General features: G+C 40.4%; 1 protein-coding gene across 2 annotated transcripts in view; it reads right to left on the bottom strand.

The window, feature by feature from the left end:
* Positions 1 to 3,661: 3,661 nt before the first annotated feature.
* The window catches only part of clmpb (CXADR like membrane protein b), a 67,163-nt gene continuing 55,586 nt past the window's right edge, over positions 3,662 to 15,238 (bottom strand). The window contains exons 3-8 of one of the 2 annotated variants that reach the window (XR_009714612.1): positions 14,738 to 14,942; positions 12,090 to 12,257; positions 11,127 to 11,249; positions 10,482 to 10,623; positions 7,415 to 9,132; positions 3,662 to 7,304 (exon numbers count right to left, since the gene is read on the bottom strand). Coding sequence is in view for 1 of the 2 variants with exons in the window: in XM_061280326.1 (XP_061136310.1) it covers positions 8,796 to 9,132; positions 10,482 to 10,623; positions 11,127 to 11,249; positions 12,090 to 12,257; positions 14,738 to 14,942 (975 nt within the window). In the remaining variant the exon portion in view is untranslated. Of the gene's footprint in view, positions 9,133 to 10,481; positions 10,624 to 11,126; positions 11,250 to 12,089; positions 12,258 to 14,737; positions 14,943 to 15,238 lie in introns of both variants that reach the window. The other variant, XM_061280326.1, reaches the window with a different exon arrangement.

The following is a 15,238-nucleotide window of genomic DNA, read 5'->3' as shown; positions in this document are numbered from 1 at the left end:
ACATACAAGAGAAACGTCAGCTGCAGTTGCAAACTGAGAGATCGTTCAATTGCCAGATCAAATGTGGCCTAATTAGTAACATTCACTCAAAGGGACGTTTTGTTTTTGCCAGCATTTTATATGTAGGAGCAAAAACATTGCCTCGTAAGATTGAACACTTTCCCAGTTCTCTGTTTCAGTCTTAGTGAGGTGCTAGGGAAGCAGTTTTCACTCCCTGAAGCACTCCTGCCTCCACTGAGACCATCATCCATTTGTAGAGGCAATCAGCATACGACAGTGTGGGCCCAACTTAACCTTGTCCTGTGCGGAACCCTCAAATAAACACCGCTGACTGCAAGAGTCAAATCAGAGCGCCTTGTATAACGTCAAACAAATTAAATGACATGCTGTAATCTAATTCAAAATGATGCTCGCTCACTGCTGGTTATCAATGATCGATTAACCAAGGTGAGTTGCGCTTGGTGTTAAAATGACAAATTCATCAACAACTTCATTTGATACAGCGGCCAAAATAAGATATGTTACCTTCTATTTTACGCCCTGTGGCCGCTCACAGGTCAGTTCAGCTACGACAGCAGACTTGTGCTATGTAGGTCATCTCTAGACTCAAGTACACCATACACACACCAAGTGCTAAATTGCGTGTTCACCCACTCTTAGGCCGACTGCACATGTGATCCAAAACGTTACATCTGCAATGCTATTCACCTGCGATTTGAATTTGATATGGACGGTTACAGCCGACAACCCACGTTGTTTCCTACTCTGATAACACACAGTGGAAGCTTTGAACATGTCCTTGTTTTTGTTGTGCTGGTGTAGATTAAGCATTACTTTAGCATACTTTGTCTTGCCTGACAGAACTTACATATTTCAAGGTGACATCAATCAATGAGGAATGACGCAGAACTGCTAAATATCAAAATATCCATAGGAGTAAATGTGACTGAGAATGGCTGTTTCCATGTGATATACAAATGGCAGGCAACCAGACTTTAGTTTACCCTATCTTGCTTCTTGGCTGGGATGGGCTAATGACAACTAGTGCAAAAAAAAAAAAAAAAAATGGATGGATGAATGCTTTCTTGAATTAGGCGCATGTCAGAATGATAGCTGGTTTTACAATTTAAGCCAGAGGGAACAGACGCATTGCTCGTCAAGTGCAAAGAAAACTCAAAAATTTAAAGTGGAAGTGCTTCAGTGAATAAATGTCAAAAAATAGCATGCTATTAACTTTTCTCTATGGATTCATGGCAACGCCATAATTGGATAAGTTGTCAGAGAGTAAGATATAGTGACGACACGAGTCACAGGGTAACACTCATCGCACACCAAGCTATTCCATTTCAATGCTTGGAGGACAATGGACCATCGGATTAGAAAAAAATTATGTAGAAATGGAATCTTTAAACAAAGAGCTTTTGTTATGAATGTGTCAATCAACATATTCACACGAGTTCAGTTGCAGGAAATAAAACAAACCAAAGGCCAGCATATGATTTCTACCAATTAAGTCTTTAAATGACCTTCATTTTATTTAATGTAATTATTTTGAAAGCTGGTTATAGAAGTTGTCTGACCATCCAATTTCAAAGGGAACAACACAAGATAAAGGGCAAGCCTAGCAGTGCTGTTTGCATCACCAGGTTCCACTAGAGGGAACTACTGTAAGCAAAGTCTCTCATGCACTGCTGAGTCCATTGACCCAAAGAGCCAACGAGTCTCATAGCATAGGACGTCCCTCCACCAGACAAAAAGGAATAATTAACTTTATTTTAAATAATTTTTAGGAGTTTGACAGATGATGCTAGATGCGATTGAACCATTCTAGAATCAGGGAGACAGTTTATTTTTAATATTAAGGCACCTACAACAGGCTCCACTCATAAAATGATAAATGTAATCTCTAATAGAGAGTATTATTGTATATTGTAGAAGCTATTCAGAGAGCATTTATGCATCATAAATAGTGTACATTTAGTCATGAGGTCCATCAATAAAAACCTACAATAATGTTCAGTAACTGTTCAGATTTGGAAATAAAGAGAAAACAAAATGCAATTGATAATATTTGTGGTCAGACAATTTGACCTCCACATTCTGGTATAGCATTTAAGACGATGTTTTTATCCCAGGAAATTTTGATGTGGCTTTAACACATTAAACCCACGATACAGGATGATAAACATTTGCTGGAAAGTTAGAGTAGTGATGTCACAAAGCGGGGGAATGGAGGACCCAAGTGCAGGAAAGCAAGGAAGCAGGGATGATGTTCAAATAAAAATTAATTTAATTTAAAGGAAAACAACAGACAGACTAGGCATTACTGATCAACTGATCATGGAAAGACTAAAGAAACAGACTAAAGAAACAAAAGATCAAAAGGGAAAGTAAACACTAGCAAAACAGATTTGAACGCAACTTGGGGAGCATAAAAATAAAAAATCCTGACAAGGACAGAACAAAGCACATAGCCTAGTACACGACTCACAAAACAGAAAGGAGGGAACTAATCCTGCCTTTACGTACTCTGGTAAATAAGTAAATACCAAAAACCAATGTCAAAAATGCACATGGACACCCACCCACTCACGTCATAATTTCCACTGAAAAGCTGGAAAACATTTTTGAGACAAGGGCTGCTGAGATGAGATAAACTTTGACCTTTCAACATGGCAGAGAGTAGCAAAAGTGTTGTGAATGGTAAATACTGCATTAAGTGTTCTTTACTGCTGTTAGTTGGTTAATTCTTGGCCTCCATGGTGCTGTGGCATACACAATTGTGATAACATCTTGTTGCCATGTTTAAAAACACCATAAAATTATAGCATAGGTATATTATATTTACCGTCTATGTTTTGCTGCATCTTCTTCCTGCAGTAGCAGATGAATTAAGAAGTCCAATACTGTTTTACCTAAGTAGCAGGGAAGGGTCAACTCTGGGTCTGCCATGTTTCCATGAGGTTAACTACAACAACAAAAGCACTTTATCACAATGCACTTTCCACTTCACTAGGGGGAATGATCATCTTTCTCATACAACGTGAAGGCAGCATAAATACAGACAAAATGATGAGACAATGAGGAAAACCTGAAGTGGCTGAGGGAGCTGATTGGAAGACACAAGGGGCGGGCCTAATGACAACAGGTGGAAAAAAAAGATCTAACAAGATATAAAGAACACCAGGAATACAAAACATTGACAGAAGGGACAAGAAAAACAAAACAAAGTCATAATCAAAACCAAACAAAGAACATGACATCAAATTCACTTTATAACCTGCTGTATTTTCAACAGTGCCATCTCGAAAAAATACAACTGGTTCATGAAGCAAATTTGAAGCTTCATTTTCCCATCACTTGTGTGGAGTATGAAATTTTAACAGCCCTGATGGTTTTAGAAAAGTGAAAATGTTCTAGGAAAAAAACTAACACATCAAAATAGAACTGTACTATAATAAAATGTGTACTTTGTTTAAACTTTGTACCGCTTTGATTTAGCTGCTTGTGTGCACTGCATCATGGGATAGCTTGCAAGGTTATGCACACCGCAATTAAATTGGCTAATATACGAAAGCTTTTTTCTTGCTTGCAAGCTAACTGTGGATAGAACCTTTTTTGTAAGATTGTAATGTTTAAAAGAAGACATGAGCAATCAGAGTAGGTTGTCATTGAATATTTTATTTGCAAATGAAAGAGTAATAACTCATAAGTCGTAAAAATATACATTTTTAAAATTGTGATATTTACATGGATTGTTTTGTCATCAAACAAAGAATTCTGCACGGTTACGCAAAACCAAATGACTGCAGAAAAAAAAAAGGATGATCTACAAAGCAAACAAGTGTCTTCTTGCATGTCCCCTTAAGTGACGCTGTGCCAAGCTTGTCTGCTCCTGACGCTTCAGCTAAGATGTCGTGGAGAAACAGCCGACCACACACATCCCACACAGACACATGATGAGCGTAGCACACATAAAAGTGCAAAGTACATGAATTAAAATAAAAAAAGACAAAAATAAAGCTTCATAAATTTTTCTGTGAATGTATTTACAGTTGTAGATTCTTTTAAATTCCTTATCCAAATGCAGGTATGATACATCAAAGCAAAGCATTCTCATTCCTTTGCTCAGATTCTTATGACATGCAGGTCCCTTTACATCCCTTTTCCAGGGTGACTTCAGCACCGTCTGTCATTTTTTGGGGAAAACGCATCACATTCCAAGGCCCAAAAGTCTGAGCATCATTTCGCTCTGCCTTCAAGTCAGAAATAAAACACCTTCAAACAAACATAAAAACATTGTGGCTAGCACACAACACAGGTTAACCTAACACTTGAGTGTCGATGAGACAATACACATACAGTGTCGATAGAATACTGTTCTAAAAGACGATACAGAGTGTATGTTTGTGGGATTTATTTCCCTACTGAGATAACGGAAATCTGTTCAAAGAAAGCGCAAACAGCACATGGGAATGAAGTCAGGAATCTGCCACCTGAGTCAAAGCGCATGGAGGAGTTGTAAAAGCTGGAAGACTTGCATCCCTTATTCCTCCTCCACCGTTGCTGCCGCTATTGTCGCTTTCATCGACGGCGGAGGGGAATTTCAATGTCGTGAGCCTTGGCTCGATATCAATCGCGTTAGGAGTAGCTCCTCCTGATTCCCAGCTCGACCGTGCTCAGACTGACTCTTGTGACAGCCAACGTCTTGGAGAACAGACTATTGTTGAAATGCATCGGCTGTCTCTGCGAGTGCCTGCGTGTTGTTATTGTGGGTACGATTATCTGCATCAGTACCTCTATTAATCAATACGAATACTCCCCAACATTTCATCCATCAAACTGATTCTGAAGGAGCAGAGGTGTGAGCATTTGTGTGCTTGTGGAAATGCAGCTATATGGACAAAGGTATTGGGACACATCTACAGGAAACCATGCAGTATTCATAATTCAGTCTTCTGGTAAAGACACAATTTCATATTATGTCTAGGTTTCTTTGTCAGGACCAGAATCCTCTAACAATGCTTGACCTTCCTCAAAGTGCATATTGTCCAAAATGTCTGGTGTGAGGTTAAGAACTCAATCCTTGAGGTGGTACCCCAATGTTGTGTTTGACTTTGAGATGGGACTTCAGGAATTTAAAATAGGATATTTCCTACTTTTAAGCAGTCTGGAATGGAGTGTCAGATTCCCAGGCATCTGAGAAGTCTAACCCAACCTGACTTTGATGATTTGATCAAGAGGTTGGCTACTTCCCAAGACCTTTGTCCACATGTAAACTTCTTAATATAGTATTTGCCTGGGCACAATACTCTTGTGTGCGTGTGCACCCATGGCCAAGTGTAAAAGCATGAAGCCCAGTTATGAATTATGTACACGCTTGTCTCAACTCACTCCTCCCCCACAAGTGAAAACATGGCTGCCGCTTGTGAGGCCAGCTTCAATTGACTTTTGAGTCCTAATGAAAATAAATACTGCCAGTCTGCATTCATGTCATTGTTAAATAAAGGCTACTTTGCCTGGCTAGATCCTCTCTCATTCGCTGAATGGCTAACAGTAGAGTGTGGGTGTGGCCCGGGGGCTTATACTGAATTAACATGCACGCACCCCCACTGTATACACTCACATGCACACACACGCACACTAGCTTCCCTGGTCAGATATGAACTGCTGTAGTTTAATATAAAATGAATCTATCCCTCTCCCTGCACAGGCAAGTCAGATGGAAAGTCCCACATATGAAGTCAAAGTGCACAGCCCACTTCAGATCTTTGAATTTGAATGTTAAATTGCTTTTTCACATCAGTTCTACAAGACACTAGTACCAAATCCTAACATTAAGTGGAATCTTGAAAGTAGAATGACTCATAAATTTTGTATTATCTAAATCAGGTACACTCACATCACTACACTGTATTTCTACAACTGTACCTCGTAAACACACATGCTTATATTAATTTGTCTTAGCGCTGGAGAGGACAGCTTTATACTCCACAGTCTTGACTTTGTTGTTGTGGTGCATGGTCTTGCTGCTTTCACTTCAAGTCTTCTCTTGGATATAGTTTAAAAAGCTGTTTTTTTAGACAGAGTTAAAGGGAAACTAAAATTTCTTGCTATGGCATTCATTGTGCAGAGTGCACAGACTTCATTATCACTTGGTGAACAATGAATAAATTATTTAGCATAGGAGTATGATATTTAAAAAAAAAAGTCTGTGTAAATACTAAATGCAGCCAACACACTCTTTGCGAATGGTTGCCGTTCAGCGGAAAATCTGTACTAGCACTGATTGAGAACACAAAACAACATGTTTTGAATTCACCTTTGGGTTTTCCATTTGACTTTTACATGTGTAGGGAGCAAATATCCCCTCAAGTACCCCTAATTTATTAAATCAAATGACATCATGTGCATATATCTATCTGTATGTACAATACAAAACAATACTGATTACATAATGTACAGTACATTGCTCGTGGCATGGGATTACTCTCTCAACAACTGATATTTTGCACTCTTCTGAAATCACCCCGTTGGGATGCTTCATTTTTTCCGGGGCGATTTATTGCAGTGGCATTGATATTTGCCGCTATTGACCTTCTGAGTCGGTGAGACAGTGTGCTGATTGCTGAAGATAAGGACAAAGAAAGCCTGAAAAGAAATAATGGGTTGCAAAGGCACACTGATAGAAAAGCGACTTGCTCTAATTTAAGCTACGTTCAATCAAACTGCGCCGGTTCTGTGACTATGTGACAAAAGGGGCAAATGGCTGATCGCAAGCAGACCAATAACACACCAGCACCCGCTGATTCAGCCAGACGGCCATTGAGCCACTCAATTATAATGGTTTCAGAATCCTGACTATACATACTCTTAGCTCTCAATACATACTGAAGCGATCATACTTTTCATTCCTCAGGCCTAATTGACCCTTTCTCAACATGATCTCTTAAGACATTGTCTCTTCTTTGGGTTATCTTCACTAATTCAGAGCATAACATGATAAGATAGGCAAGGAGTAGAGTAGACAGACTTCCGGAAGCAGACGAGAGGATAGGCCGCAAGAAACTGAAATTGGGGGACTTCCAAATGCTAAAGCTCACAAATCTCTTTTCAAGGTTGTATGTTTTCTTAATTTGATGACTTTTACCAGTAGGTCTTTACATCAACCATAGGAAGGTTCTCTAGCATCTCTCCTCTGCCCCCATAGCATCATCCAACTTCTCAGGCGGTGTGTTTTCATGCTTTCATCGATGAGTCCATTATTTCTGATCCGACCAATGCTGCGAAATTGTGAAGTTCCACTGCACAGTGCAAGTACAATTGTCAATGATAAAAAACTATGAAGGTCATTTGTTATTAATTTCTTCATGTCATATTACAAGAGTGAAAGCAGGTAGCTAATATTGGATACCTTCAGGCTGTGTGCCTCTACATCCAGTGCGGCCTGGTCATCCTGGAAGTGGGATTCTCAGCATCTGCAATCTCTTCTCAAGGTTTCTTCATTCCTCCCCATATGGGTTTTTGAGTTTTCTTTGCCCTCTTGGGGGGTCTAGATTAGGGGATGTCGTTAATAGTTGTGGGCTTGTAAAGACTCAAGACTTTGAGATTCAACCGCTATTAAGTACTGTATAAAAAGATTATGAAGATAACACCAGGGAAGATAGGACAAACACCCCCAAATAAAGTTGCGTTCTATTATTTCAGTACCCCCCTGGGAGCGAAAATGTTGCCATCCATCCTTATCATCAATCACACATTCATGGTGACACATTTTGGTTTCACATCTGAAATGCAGCAAATAAACAAATAAAGAAAAAAAACTTTCCCACCCAAACAAATGAGAATGATGGCACTTCTCACGAGCAAGCTATCTGTCAGCCCTTCACTAGCTCGGATAAAAGAAATGAAGGGAAAATTATATATGCGACTTGAGCTAATCGAAGCTTATTCCCTATAATAAAAACATGGTCTGTTTATAGGCCTAGTACATGTATTAAATAGACGTAAAGGTATCCAATACCAGAGAAAAGGTGACGATCCCATTGATATAACTCCACTGTGAGTGCTACATCCTTATACCTGAAGTTTGCCCTGCTGGTGGTAAAGCAGATTGGCTGTTCAGTCAGCTGAGTGAATCTAAGTAAGTTCCTCGTGAGTTTCTCATGAGAGAGGTTGATGATGCACACACAAATACACACGCACACACAGACACACTGAAATACTGTGCCTGTCCGCACAAATGGGCACAACTGGGTCAACCCACAGGTGGCAAATGGGGTCTGTGGTTTTGGATCTGATGCTAGAAGATGATATCATCCTCCTGCTGGAGAAGAAAATATCTGCAGTCTCCATCTTGAACATCTCATGGTAGGCGGGGGCTACTTTTACTATCACTCAGCTTTGAATGTTTCCTCAGCGTTTTACCCCTTTGCTTTGTTACATGCCTAAAGTTTTGATTAGATAAATACTCGGCAAGGGGGTCCTTTCCGTTTGCCACACACAGTGCTTCCTTCCTTCCTTGAGTCATAAGACACAAACAGTGTCTTGTCTCTGATCTTGTTTTTTTTCTTTTGTGTAATTGAGTAGGGGACAAGCATTTCATATTTCCCCTTTAAGTATGCATTCATTAGAAGTACTTTTGGACTTATAGTATTGAATTTTTAATTACATCCTTTTAACTAGTTGCATTTCTTTGTTTATACAAGAGTCTTAGCCTTTGGGAACGGGGTGCAAGGTTGAGGGTTAAGGATGGGGAGTCTGGCATGGCTGGGGGAAGTAGTTAACCTTCAGTCCTACACAGTCTGAAAGGCCTTGGTCTGGGCGGGGACCATGAGGGTCGGGGGTGTCGGACCAGATGTATTCCTGGAGTTGAATTTGGGAGGAGTAGGGGGCGCGGGGTTCTTGGACGGCACCACTGTGGTGTAGGCCGGAGGGGACTGGGGAAAGCCCGGAGGTTGTCCGTTTTCCTTCAGCGCTGCAACTGCAGGTGGGCGGGGGCGGTGGCCGCGCTGGGCGCTGTTGTGCACCATCGACTGGGTAGAGGAGGCACCGGAACGTGAGCTGCCGGAGCGGGATGAAGACAGGGAGTTGGGCTTCACCAGTTTTGCTTTGGGAGCCTCTGCATCCTCTCTAGACAAACACACGGTCACATGAAGAATATTCACTGGTGTCAAAATATATTGTATGTACGTACATGCACAGGCATTAGTCAGAGCAAGACACACTTAAAAAAACAACTACAATGGAAAGTGAGGGTCTCCTTTATTTATTTCTCAGCATGTGCCTGCCTGGCCACAGTAAGTGGTGTCATGTTTATCAGGCACTGTCATCACGTCAGCATTTTTGCGCATTGTGAAGCTCATTCGAGCAGCTGCTTATGAAGGATTAGTGTCGGCTTTCCACAGAGAGTCAAAGACCTCTCGTGTAAAAACCTATTTCTTAAAAGAATCTAAGAAGCTGAAAAATATATCAATAAAGCAAAAGTAATGGGTGTGGTTTGTCATAAACCTTACACCCAAAGTGGTTGTGGTCTGCTTTAAGCACATTGCCACTTGTCACAAGGCATACAAATAGAAAACGCTTCATCCCGTCTGCATTATTTACTGAGAGCTGGCCCTCTAACGTGTTACATTATTCATTGTTACATTCATGAATGAGCACCTACACCGATGCAAATCAGTCACACACAAAAAAGTGTTTTTACATTTTGTTTTTCTTCTTTAGTGTCACTTGGTGCCCACAGGCGCACACATCTCCAACAACTCCATTGACAATAAAGAGCAAGATTCATATAGCATAACAAATACAATCGCTATACTTCTTCATATAAAGCGTTTATTTACTTACTACAAATAATTTATTATGTATTGTAATGTTTCACTTTAATACGCTTCAGGTTGCTCGATGGTGTCTATAAGACAAATTTGTTCTATGTGTGCACAATATAGATACTACAATTTATAGCATTTTGCTCGCAAGTAAATAAATATTAATTAAAATATCACGGAACATAAGACGATTATATCACATGACATTACAACGATAATAATGACATATCTTTGCATATTATGACGGTATGTTTCTCTAACCCTAACCCTACACTTCGCAGTTGTGTTATTTTATTTTCCACACATCTCAATCCTTTGGGTAAACCCTTAGTAGGCCCTAGAATTGTCTCCACTGCATACAGCAGCACTTTCACTTCAATGTAAATGTCAACTTTACAGATACAATGTCTGCTTTTGTTTTGCGATAATAACGGCAACACAAGATAGTACTGCATGAGCTAGGATAGTGACTGCAGGGAAATAAATAGGTGTGACACGTCCCGCAATTAATTTCAGAATTTAACTGATTAGAGTAAAGAGGAAATACAGTACGTCCCCATTGCTGTTATAAAACGGCCCTATTGCACATGTCTGTTAGAACACAAACACAAAGAAAGGGAAAACTCATTGGGAAAAGGAGAAAGGACAAACCTTATCTCATTTGGGGTCTCCTCTTCCTCATACTTCTTTTTCTCTTTTGTTCGGAAGACAAGCCAGATAATTAATATAACGATGAGCACACCCAGGGAAATTCCCACCACTGCGCCAGCCACCATGCCCATATCCCTCACATCTGCAAACACACAACACATTCCATCAGTCACATTAGGTACAACTGCACATCTACCGGAATTGCTCATTTATAGCACCCATCCCCAGTGGTGTAGAAGTGCACAGCATTATACAACGGCAATTCCACCATGCCATGCACCCCTAAATTCAATTTACTACCACTATGGAAATCACCTCGCTTGTGCAGATCAAGCTCTCCATTTGTTTACACGTAACCCCGACCGCCCGGCCTCTCTGCAAATGTATTCATCTGACAGAGAAACATTAAAGATGGAGCACAGGTGGTGACCAGTAACCACCAGTAGTACGTTCAATGCGGTCCCCTGTGTTCCTGCTTTTGTGCATTGGGGAAGTTTAATGGCCGTGTGAAAGCAGAGAGGCAGAAATAAATGTATTTCCATCTGCAGTTTGAAACAATAGCCATCAGTCAGTGTGGCAGGTGGAGGTGAGCTAAATGCCGCAATGACTTGCCAGTCAAAGCCTCCCCCTTCCCGAAACACTCACGCTGCATTGTGACCTCAACGGTGCAATTCTCCTCGCCAACGTCATTGCTGGCTGTACACCTGTAGACACCTGTGCTATCCATGGTGAGGTTCCTTAGGGTCACCAGTTCAGGGTTCTTCAGATCTGGACAGCAGAATGGTACATCCATTTTACAGAGTGGTTTAGTCATGATCAAGTAAGTGTGTGCACTGAAATGGTTTAAAAGGCTTGTCTCACAGTCTTTAATCCCAATCAATAAAGTTTTTGCATCACTATAATATAGATGACTACTTCTAGGAGTTTCAAGAAAAATCTATATATGATTCATAGAGTCCAGGGAAAAAGAGCTGATCGACAGACGGTACGATCACCAAGTAACTGTTCACTTGGGTTTATGCAGTAAAATATTTGTGTCGCTAATGAGAGGCACATACTATGCTCTTTGATTATGTTTCAGGATGAATAGCAGAATGTGCAGTATGTGACATTAGCTTGTTTCAACTGTGTATGCTTTTATGTATAATTCACTTAGACTATGAGCTATCATATCAGTGTCATAGATATCTTCATCTGATTAAGATCAATCCTCATGTATATCTGAATACTGAGGATTACAAGTGGCAATCATCCTTTGAAAAAAAATGCTAGTACTACTCTACGCTTAATTTGAAGCGCAGCTATTTTTTGCTGTCAAGTAGGGGTAGGAGTAGTGCAAACTATGTAAGTCATGCAGAATCAGTGGCCTGATTGTGACAATCAAAATCAACCCGTGATCAATCAACCTGAGATCAGCACTACTTAATTATTATGCGTGTCTTGATGGCAACAGGAGGTGGACATAAAATGGAGAAAAGTGGCAAGGGTAAAAAAAACGATTTGAGAGAATAAACGGAGGCAGCGGAAAGTGCTGTTATGAAAATGAATCCTTATAGCACATCTCTGTTGACATTTTTAGTGGGGTCAAACGTTCATTGTTTTTCTTACCTATCAGTGCCAGGTTTGGCAGTTTGCCCAGGCTCTTGCCTTTGTCTAGCACTCGCTCCCACTTGTAGTTGATGGGGTCAGAACCGTCGCTGGACTTGCAGCTCAGTTTGACGTCACTACCTTCCAGGAGATCGCCATCCATCCAACATCTGGGTTTTGAGGGTTTCACTATGAAAATAGCAAAGGAATAATTCATTGGTATGACAAACACGGTTCAGATGTAGTAAGATGGAGACATATTTATTTATTAATTTATCTATTTATTTATTTCTATTTATTTATTTGTTCGTTCATTGATTATTTTATATTTCACTGTGAGCATCAATACTACGGTCCAATGTGTCCATCACTGGAAAACAAAAAAAAGCTTGCAGAACCTTTAAGTGAAACACTTTAGGAGTGGGCATATTTTGCTCATTGCAGTGACCCAGCACCGACCCATTTCCCAGGCTGCCTTGTGAGCTGATCAGAATGCTTGCGGTTACCCCATCGGTCATCGCTTAAGCTCTGTTTTTTTCCATTCGCACAAAACCCATAAATACATGCATTGAATGGATGAAAATAAAGGTGGCAAACAGTTTGATACTGTCAATATACAGCCATAGATTATGAGTCTCAGTTTGAGACTGCAGAGAGTTTATACAGTCTATCGAGACTCGTTTAATGTAAGTGCTAAGATGGCTGTGAGTCTTGTATTTTCAATTTTTTTTGTTTTGTTCTTGCCAAAGCTGAAAGATTTCAGTCCAGTAGCTCAACACAGAGAACACAGAAGAGAAGTGCTGGATGCTGTTGAAACATACATTGCCTCTGTCTTTAAACACACCGGACGGCTTTGCTGAGCTATGAAAAAACAAAAATAGCTTGGCTTCCATCCCAGCAGGGTATTTTTAGATCAGTGGCAAGCTATTTTTAAACAGCTCTTTTCTATTTTGTCATATTCGCAGTGTCGGCTTTTGTGCCATTTGGCTGGCGCTGATTGTCTGCAGAGCTGCAGCATGTTGCTAAAGCCTCACTGTTGTGAGGTAGCTTGTACATTGACTCATCTTATATGGATTTCTTTACATTAGATTGAAATTATTTCAGAGTGATTCAAAAAATAAAGCTCTAACCGCATCTATAATAATAGTAGTTTCTCGTTGTTCGGACTACAACCTGGTCAATACAGTATAGAAATAGACGAACATTCACACTCACATAAACACGTACAGGAAATTTAGTTCATCGATCCAAAAGGTTGAGGGTGAGCTGATTTGGGGCGAATGATGTCATACACCTAACAGGGCTGGAGAGCAACGATTTACATTTACATGGGATTATGTAATATAATTACAAAGTGTCTTCAATTGCTGTTATATTCTATTATTACACTGCTATATTACTCAGAGAAAATTAGGAATTACAGTTGACTTTTGAAATGTATAACGTTACACTTGTAACTTTACATCATCCACAGTTCCAGTTTAGAGTTTACTATCAGTTTACAGTTTCTTACAAACATACTTTTATAAACATATGCTTCCGCCATGTAGACAGTGCAACTCTGTTGCGTTGAATTTTAATGGAATGGAAGGAGCCACTTTCCATGGCCAGGAAGTAAATCCGCTGTGTTCACTCCCACAAAGGCGCAAATATGTACCTGTTTCAACATACTATACATGCATGCACCCAGATTTAAACCTATGTATTTAAACCCACAATAAGGAATGCTTTTGGAAACTGGGTCATAAAAACAAGCACTCACAACTCACAGGAGGCAGGCACATACTAAACAACCTGCCTGGCACCAGGCTATTATCTTGGGGTGCGAAATGCAAATGTCCGTCTCTCTCAAAATCGAAAGTGTCACCGCGAAAGCTGAGGGCAATTTGTACAAACGAAGGCACTAACTCACTGAAATGTTTTTATGGAAGAGAGATGAGAGTGAGAGGATTAACAGACTGTTCTATTAGAAAACCAATAACCGCGGGCCGAACTAATCTCCCATGATGTTTTAATAAATCGCCCGCTTTTTCGTCACTGAGATGATCTCACTCTTCCCGATGGACTTTGTGTCTGGCTTGAGTATTAGGACGCTAGGCCTTTTTGCAGTTTGTCCTTCAGAATTGTTTAGCTACGAGCAGGCAAGGATGAACATTCACACTGAGCTCACTCTAATTCTTGTTGGATGAACGAGGAAAATAAAAAGAATGAAAAAAAGCAGGGATGAAATAACCAACAATGAATTTGCTGAGGATTAGAAGGCCAAAACAAGCTCCACCAAACATAATTTGGGTAAATAATTTCCCTAAGAAGCTTATACAGGGTTTAGGGGAAGACAGTTGTAATTATAGGCATTCACCTTAAACATAAGGGAACATTTTCCTCAAAAAGACGCACATGCATGTACTGCAAAGTTAGATTTGTTGACACTCAAACTCATAAATTAGTTGCATGTTTCTCATCTCACCTCATCAACAAACTAAAAGAAGAATCCAATCAGTCAGTCTGAATCAAATTGAATCATTAGATCAGTCAGCATGACAGAGGAAATGTGTACAGGCTAATGACCCATTCACGAGGTATCTGATTGTGTACATGAGGATCAGTGATTGGGCACGTGTGTGCCTACGTGCGCTCGTGTGTGTGTGTTTGTGTGTGTTGACCCTTACCCAGCACAATGAGGTTGACTTGGCTCCAGTGGTACTTCCCTCCAGTCTTGACCTTGCAGTAGTACTCCCCGGAGTCAGTCAGGAGCAGGTCACTGATCAGCAGGGAGGCGTCACCCCCCAGGTACTCCCCAGCAAAGGACAGGCGGCTGGCATCTGGGCCTGTCACCTCGTTGGTGTACACGTGGCCGCCGAAGAACGTAATGATCTAGAAATATTGAAGAGCAACATTTCATTAATGTTGGTTAGTGAACTATGCTGAAGCCCTCACAAGCAAATTAAGCTAAGTGGTTCCCAACCATTGGGCCTCCAACCATACAGATGGAGTTTCCTCATTTTAATTTCAGATTCAGATTTATTGTTATTACAACAAGTGCGGCAAAAATAGGGTGCAGGCCATTCAGTGCAATGACCAAAACGTTATTACGGGTCAAAGTGTTGTTCTTATCTTATTTACCAGTTGAACAGTTGAGAGTTGAAAGAAAAGAAAAGATGATTTCTTTC

The sequence above is a fragment of the Syngnathus typhle genome, linkage group LG6 (assembly GCF_033458585.1).
Source record: "Syngnathus typhle isolate RoL2023-S1 ecotype Sweden linkage group LG6, RoL_Styp_1.0, whole genome shotgun sequence".
In the NCBI taxonomy this organism is placed as follows: Eukaryota; Metazoa; Chordata; class Actinopteri; order Syngnathiformes; family Syngnathidae; genus Syngnathus; species Syngnathus typhle.
Note: the sequence above shows the minus strand (reverse complement) of the source record. Positions and strands in the feature narration are given on the sequence as shown.